Source organism: Arachis ipaensis, chromosome B3, assembly GCF_059453495.1.
Source record: "Arachis ipaensis isolate K30076 ecotype BB chromosome B3, ASM5945349v1, whole genome shotgun sequence".
Classification (NCBI taxonomy): domain Eukaryota; kingdom Viridiplantae; phylum Streptophyta; class Magnoliopsida; order Fabales; family Fabaceae; genus Arachis; species Arachis ipaensis.
This window is the reverse complement of record NC_142438.1, coordinates 146554637-146562522: the sequence shown is the minus strand read 5'-3', so window position 1 is coordinate 146562522 and position 7886 is coordinate 146554637. Positions and strand designations below refer to the sequence as shown.

Here is a 7886-nt window from a genome sequence, read left to right as displayed (position 1 = left end):
TCTATTGCCTCCGCTGACTCTACTTCTGCCGCCGCTGACTCTGCTTCTGCCGCCGATGATTCTGCTGCTGCTGCTGATGACGCTGGTGTGACCTCTAAAGTTGGCCCCCCCATCTCCGCTTCACTTCTGCTATCGCACTCTCATAGTAGCTATGCTTCGAGCTCCTCCATATGAAGAAGGAAGAACGATGAGGCAAGTGTCTTATGAAATACCCCAGATGGAGATGACACCATTCTCCTGGCCAGAGACGACAGGTTCGAATTGAAGCTACCCAAGGGGATGGTGTGAGCCAATTCGAGAAGCCAGATTTATTATCATTACTTGTGTTGTTCTCTTCTGGTTCTGCCTAACCCCACTTCTTCATGCATATATCCACTTTCTATTGATAAATCAAGAGAAGAGAGGGACAATTTTCCAATTGGTGAAATAGAATTCTTGTTGTTGGCATCATTAATTTCACGATCCATTACTGTGTTTGACCAAGCATCGATGAAAACCCTTGGTTTATCAGACGGGAGAGTTTCCATAGGAACCAGAACAAGGTTAATGGAAGTTAAAGAGCGCTTGTTGTGTTGTTGATCTAGCATATTCCAAGTTTCAGATCGGACACATTAACAATGCTCTACGACTACTTTAATGGTTGCGGATGATATCTAATCTTCTTCGTCTTCGTGATGGTAGGTCATGAGTTAGGGAAGCAGAAAGTGAGAGTGAGAGTAAAGAAGAATCATACACTGTGTTAAGTGTAAAACGACGTCGTTTTCTATGTTGTGCTGTCACTTCACGTTTTAGGTTAGCAAACCGTTAATGGTAGTGTAAAAAAATTAACAGAGGGATGAACGTGATTTAAAAACATTATTTAGAGACTAATTTGATTAAAAAAATCATTCAGAGACAAAAATAAAGAATATGTGATCTTTCAATGATGGATTTGACTATTAACTCTTAAAAATAATGATAAAGTATATTTTTTGTTTCTGAAATTTGTTAAAAGTTTCAAAAATATCCCTAAATTTTATTTTGTTTCAATTTTGTCCCAAAATTTTTTTATTTGTATCAAATATATTTCTGATAATGCATGATAAATATGTTTGATTTGCTTATGTTAAAGATTGTTCTTGTAGAATTATTACTAAATTGGTCATAATTTTTTAAAAAAATTAATTATTAAAAATAAATTTAATACAAACAAAAAATTTTAAGATAAAATTAAAACAAAATAAAACTTAAAGATATTTTTAAAATTTTTTAACAAATTTCAAAAAAAAAATATATTTAGCCTAAAAATAATCTCTAAACTTTGCATCATTTCCTAAAATAATTTGTTTAAGCTAGACTCTTATTTTAGTTTCGGTGTTTACCTTTTTAACCCTCGAGGACCGACCCAATTACACCCTATTCCAAAAAGGGAAGCCCGTGTCTCTGAGAAGGTTACGTTCTCATCGAGTTCGCATTCTTTCATCCCCAATTTCAAAAAAGAAGTCCTTTTGTTTCCTTCTTTTCGAAATAAGGAAAAGATCTTGGAACCCAATAACCTCCTTTTTAAAATTTGTGTACAATAACCTCGAATAATCTCAAACCCTAGCACTGCTTCGTGCTCAGGTATTTTCTTGATTCATTTTAAGGGTTTTGGTTATTAGTAATTGGATTGATTTTTATTGACCATATATTTTACTTGACCCCAATCGTTTAAAGTTTGTAAATACTAATGCATGTTGGTATTGGTGTGGATGGATACAAATAAAATAATGTATTTGGTATGATATTCTAGGGTAGCTTTTGTTGAAGTGTGCAACTTCATTGCTGGGGAACTTTATCTTTGTCCAAATTTTCAGGCAGTAACTACCTGTGGTTGCTGGTTGTGTTTGCAAACATAATTGGTACCGGCATTTTGGCTGCCGCTTGTGGATTTGTCTGAAAAATGGATCTTGAAGGCAAGAGATTTGGGATGGGTAAGAACTCAGGAAGTGCTCTATTGATTCTTTTTCTTCTGAATAATTTGACAATGTCAATATGTCATGTGTATTTTCTGGAAAACATGGTTTCTAATGATTCATTCATGGCGTTTACAGGAGGGTCACGTGGAAAGTATATTTGTGTAACCCTTGAATTAATAATATTTCTGATTCTTGATTATTGAATGTCAAGACATAGATTAATGATAGAATTGTTGTTGATTAGTATTGGATTCTTGAGCAAGGTAAGTTTGCAAATTTGTAATGAACTTGGCATGCTTTCACCCCAAAAAGTTTCACTGTTTATTGGAGCCTCACGATCATAGAATTTTCGCGAGGTTTAAAGTCAGTGATACAACAAATAGTCAAATAGAGCTTATTGGACATATATGATCATGAGATGATCATCAATAATAATCCTGTTAAGGCATGCTCTAACATTTTAAAGTGTAAATTGTATATGTTTCTTTTGCGATTCAGTCGCTGATAACTTGCTGAATCTGGGTTTCATGTTCAATCATGTGTGTTAATTCATGAAACCTGCAAGAACTCTGTTTTTCTCTTAGTAAATGTTGTTTGGTAATTCTTGGATTCAGGACATAAAGAACTTGGAGGTGGACGAGATCTCATAAACCAGTATAAGCTCTGGCCATACTATGAATTCTTCTGCAAGAGGTCACTTCCATCATCAATTTCGGACACACACTATCTTCACAATGTGGTCGGTGACAAAAAAATTAGGAAGGGAGAAGGAATGGGACTGCATCAGTTCTGTAAGAACACCAACACAAGTGAGAGAAAAGCTTCCTTACATCCTTTTGAGTTGGATGTGCTAAATGAAGCTTTCCACATGAGGGAAATGGGTCCCATGCACCTTTCTACTGTAAGAGTCTTGCTCTTTGCTTTCTCATCATGTCGAAGGGAATTGAATATTTTGAATTGGCTTGTTTGATTGCTCTCTGTGTCATTCTGGTATCTTATAACAGTCGCAAAAGGGGCTAAGGACCGCAAAGCCAAAGTCAGAGAAACAATCAAAAGGCAACAAGATGGAGAAAATTGAGGACAAAACTGTTGATAGGAAGGATGAAAAACATAGTAAGCATAAAGTACATGAGGTAAAGGATGGAAGTTGTATAGAAAACAATGTAATTAGGCGCCATGATTCTCATTCCTTGCAATTAAAGAATCAACAAGACAAGGTTTTGTCCCGTTCCTTCTTCCCTTGTTATATAATGTTATGTGTTTTAATTCTTACCCTAATACATATGCGATTGTGAATTTTGCATCTTGAAGTAAGAATGCAATTTGTCACACTAAAATCTATTTTTGTGACTGTTGGCATTTTTAGAAAAGGAGGGCTGAGACAAGCAATGATCCTTCTGTTTGCAAGAGACCACCAAATACAAGAAAGTGAGAAGCTGGATTACAGGCTCAAGTTACTTGCTTCAGTAATTCAAAACCCGATGTAAATATTTTGTACAATTGACATTTGGTTGTGCTTTTCTGCCATCAATAGAAGCACTATTGGCCTTATTACACCACAATTTACTGACTTGCCTTTCTCTAGAACTTCTCAGTTTTGTGCATATTGCTTGTAGTCGGTTTATTTGTTTATTTATTTATTCTTTTTATAGGTCCAGGCTTGTAATCTTAAGAGAGGCGAGAGGGGAGGAAGGGACCAACGAAATTAATACCATTCTTTAATTTTTACCAGTGGTTAATCTCTAAGGGTCTGAAATTATATTCTTGCCAATATGACTCCTGCAAATGTAATATACCTGAAAAAGGTGTTTCTTCCTCTAAGTATTCTATAAAATTTGTTTGTTTGATATTTAAAATCAGTTTGTTCTGTGGTATGTGTACAAAAATGTTTCATGAACATAAAAATAAGGCATCAAATATGTATTCTTATAGGTGGTCACTTCAATGATGACATCTTCACGTAAAGATGATGTTGTGAACTGTTAGATAGTTCAGTCAAACATATTTAGTTAAATATGTCAAATTATATAGTTCATAATATCATTTTTACATGAACATATCATTATTGTAGTCATCATTCCTATAAGAGATTGGTAGTTTATTTTGAATGTTTAGTAGTTTATTTTGAATGTTTATATTGGTTATACACTGTAATATCAGGAATCTATGTGATAATTCTTAAAATATGTTTAATATATTAAAGTTTAGTTTGGTAAAATTTGTACTTTTTAAAAGTAGTTTTTAAAAGCTAATTTTTTAAAAGTTATAGCATTTTGGTAAATTAAATTAAAAATAACTTTTAATAAGTATAAGACAAGTGCATTTGGTAAAATTATTTTTAAAATTTAAAAATATTATAATAGATATTAATGTAAGAATTAAATTTGAATATTAATTAATGTACGAGATTATATTAGATTTTTAAATTTTAATAAGTACAAGTCAACTTTAAAATTTTTTTCTTAGATGCTTTTAAAAACACTCTTAACTTTTAAAAGCTATAAGTACAAATACATGAGCTTTTTGATTTATCAAACGCAAAACGAAATGCTTATGCTTTTAAAAAGCACAAACATCTCTTTAAAAAGTTTTATCAAACTAAGCCTAATTGTATTATATTTTAAGACTATTATAGTATTTTAAATTCCTTTTTGTTGGGAATTATTTTATTCTTAGCTCCTACCATGTAAAACTGACTTTTCTAAAAACATTTAATTACCCACAAATATTTCTAAATATAACTTGCAATGAAGATGGGAGTAAATTATTTTCAAATAATTATTTCCAAAGTAACTTTATAAACCTTAGAACAAATATTCCATTAATATTTGCTAGTAGAAGCTGACTGTATATCTTTAATTTGATCTTATCAACGAATGAACTAAAGAAGTATTGTAAAAGGATATAAAAATATGTTAAATTATTTAATTCGGAAAAAAAATATCTAAAAGTTCTTACTAAATTTTCAATCATGACTATATAATTTAGTTAGAAAATGCACTTAATTGTGCGGGCACAAAATTTCAAGTAATCTACCAAAGATATTGACTTCAAATCACTTATAGAGATTTTCTTCCTAAATCATGCATTAATTATGCTTCAGGAGAATATAATAATGTCTTTGTATATTAAGAGTATGTAACTTTATGCAGTTTTTTCTTTTCTTTTTTAACAAGAACTTTATCCAGTATCTAATCATGTTTGTAAAATGAGCAAATTCATGTATCTATTAGTAAGGCATTTTAAATAAGAACAGACCAATGACAATAAATTATCTAGGAGCAAATATTCATATATAGTTCATAAATCATAAGTTGAAATCTAAATATTATAAAAAAGTTTAATTTTGATGCATTAATAATATAAAATATTTTACACAATTGTATAACTGTAATTACATTTGTTATTTTGGATGACCATTCACGCGATTAATATGAAAGGTAGTTATTTTTATTAATATGACGTTATACACATGTAAAACTATTTTATCAGCCCATCAAAATTAAATTCTATTACAAAATTCAAAGTAGACATGGATTGTTTTAAATTTCAAAATAGTTTATATTTTATTAATACATTCAGGGATATATACATTATAAAAAAAAACATATAGTGCCAATGAGCTGTATCTCAAATGACATAGTCTTCCCATATTCACCTAAGAGGTTGTAAGTTCGAGTTTCCCTATCTTCGGTAAAAAAATCATATGGTAATATTATAATTAATCAGTTAGAGAGTTGGAGTATTTCCTGAAATAAAACCTTGATCATCTCAAGGTCATATGACAAAGAATGGAAAATAACTAGAGTCGAAGTATATATTTTCAAAAATGATTTCTTAAAAGACGGAACATGCATTTAGATTTTTTAAGTTTTAATCAAAGATGTCATTCGCGATGATAATTTAAGAATTCCAGATTACTTATGTCTTAAAATTGAGTTTGTTTTTGAGTCCATGCACCTTCACTGAAACAGTTTTAATAATGTAATTATGTTTCCTATAAATACTGATTTCATTATGTTCTAAGAGGACACCAAAGTCATCATATATGTTTGAGTTCCATCTGGAACAAGAAGGTCATCATGATGTGAAGGAATATCATCAGGGTCTCTTTTGGGTTTGACCCATCTTCCATGATCATTACAGACCAAACCTTTGTTAGCTAATTGGTACCAAGATTGTGGAATCCTAAGCTCATCAACAAGCATGTCACAATACTTATTAACCAAAGCAACATCCCTTTTAGCTTCATTCCTAAACGGTGTCTCACTGCTCAAGTAGCCATCAACAAGGTGAAGGTATGTCTCCAAGCTATGAAACCCTGACAAGTTCATCCCTCCACCTTTGAGATAAGGAGATGAACCAACATCAAGTTTCAACTCAGCACCAACGTGTGTGTAAACCCATTCCAAACTTGTTATTTCATCAAACACCTTGAAGGCCTCATTGAAAACAAGCCCTGGCATTCTATGCACCCAATCTTGCTTCACCACAACACGCAGTGTCTTCACTCCCATTTCTTCCAACTCTTGTTTGAATGTAATGTTTCCAACTCTTGGTGCCCCAAAAGATATTACACTAATTGGAACATTATTTGGGACTTTATATGCTGCTTCATATGCATTCAGCAATGCCAATGCACCACCCAGGCTATGCCCAGTGATTGTGACACTAACTTCCTCACCTTTTTGTTCATAGAATTTCACCAATTTTGTAATCTCCTTCATCACCTGATCAGACGCACTTGATTTATTATACCTTGTTGTGTCACTCTTGGAAGTGTAAATGCTTAAAAAGCCATGCTCCACTTTGGCGCCTTTTTTCCCAATTGGATCCAATTTCCTCTGAAAATCCTCGTACCACTCGCATGGCGCCACCGTGCCACGCCACGCAACCACGATGTCCCGCCTTCCAATCCTACGTGTCTCTTGGTCGTCGCTTACAGCCACGTAACCAATCCAATTGGAGTCTCTGCTCCACGTGTCAGCCACGAGAGACCTCTCAAGCCAGCGTGGCAGATCGATGTGTGACATGGCATATATGTACTTAGTAACGGCGTAACCGTTTCTAGAAAGACCCAATTTCTGAAAGAGTTTGTTACGGTTGTAACGGCAACTGCCACAGTACTGGGAGAGAGAGTCATAATCAAAGGCGTCGTAGGTGGCTTGTGCGAATTCTCCGTACTTGAGAATTTCTCTGCGTAGGCAGGGATGAAGAGGATCTAGAATGTTCTCCCAGTTTGAGCAACCGTGGATTTGGCGCCATTTTTGTGAGATGTCTTCTCTTGGAGACATGGTTGGCGTTGAAAGTTTCTCTTCATGGTACCTTAGCAAGTCTATGCTGCGTGAAGGAGGATGATGAAGGACATTGCAAATGGATTCCGCCAAATGCGTCGCCCTGATTGGCCTCTTTGATTTTGGAATTTCAAGAGTCAATTCTTGATGAACTCGAACCATGTTGAACCGTTTCATGTTCATGTGGTTGTGGATTACGGCGGAACTGGAGAGTGCCATGGTGATGAAATTGGAGGGAAGAATAGTTAAAGGTTATGTTGGCTGAGAATTAACAACTACTGGAAAATAAATCTGGTATATATAATATTGGTGAAGGTTTGGTATGGTAGAAGCAATGTCACGCGGGGTTGTGGATTGACATATACACAAGGCTCAAAGCCTCAAATTATAACTTCTCTAATCTCTATTACCATTTCATTATTTTGATTAGTCAGATTAGAACTTTCAACACGTTACTCAAATATTTTGAATTCAACTATTCACACGAGTGATATGCTTTTGCAGGAATGCACTATGTATTAATTCATACATTTTTTTAAACTAAATAATTAACCATTATAATAACCAAATATATTATAATAGAATAATCAAAATCTATAAAATAAACGAATAAATAAACTTATTTGCGGTAGTATAATGAAAAAAATTATACAAT

General features: G+C 33.4%; 2 protein-coding genes across 4 annotated transcripts; one reads left to right on the top strand and one right to left on the bottom strand.

Annotated features, from left to right (window-relative positions):
* Positions 1 to 1397: 1397 nt before the first annotated feature.
* On the top strand, positions 1398 to 3676 carry LOC107632030 (putative mediator of RNA polymerase II transcription subunit 19b). Of its 3 annotated transcripts, XR_015907093.1 has the most exons (6): positions 1463 to 1602; positions 1836 to 1952; positions 2552 to 2838; positions 2942 to 3154; positions 3304 to 3420; positions 3590 to 3676. XR_015907093.1 is itself a non-coding variant. In XM_016335657.3 (5 exons), the coding sequence occupies exons 2-5, from the start codon at positions 1922 to 1924 to the stop codon at positions 3367 to 3369; spliced, it is 597 nt and encodes a 198-aa protein (XP_016191143.1). In that variant the 5' UTR covers positions 1398 to 1602; positions 1836 to 1921; the 3' UTR covers positions 3370 to 3676. The 3 variants fall into 3 exon arrangements, 2 of the variants coding, with proteins under 2 accessions (XP_016191143.1, XP_020975653.1); XM_016335657.3 differs by having other exon boundaries at positions 1398 to 1602; positions 3304 to 3676; XM_021119994.2 differs by having other exon boundaries at positions 1400 to 1602; positions 1772 to 1952; positions 3304 to 3676.
* A 2235-nt stretch (positions 3677 to 5911) lies between these two features.
* Positions 5912 to 7676, bottom strand: DLAH (alpha/beta-Hydrolases superfamily protein). The gene has a single exon (XM_016335658.3). It carries the CDS (start codon positions 7448 to 7450, stop codon positions 5960 to 5962), a length of 1491 nt encoding a protein of 496 aa, XP_016191144.1. The 5' UTR covers positions 7451 to 7676; the 3' UTR covers positions 5912 to 5959.
* Between the last annotated feature and the right edge of the window lie 210 nt (positions 7677 to 7886).

Bases quoted from the DNA above. Each gene is read 5' to 3' on its own strand.
- DLAH (XM_016335658.3), bottom strand. From the start codon at position 7,450: ATGGCACTCTCCAGTTCCGCCGTAATCCACAACCACATGAACATGAAA.
- LOC107632030 (XM_016335657.3), top strand. From the start codon at position 1,922: ATGGATCTTGAAGGCAAGAGATTTGGGATGG. The intron at 1,953-2,551 runs GTAAGAACTCAG...TCTTGGATTCAG, and splicing joins AGGCAAGAGATTTGGGATGG to GACATAAAGAACTTGGAGGT. The intron at 2,839-2,941 runs GTAAGAGTCTTG...ATCTTATAACAG, and splicing joins GTCCCATGCACCTTTCTACT to TCGCAAAAGGGGCTAAGGAC.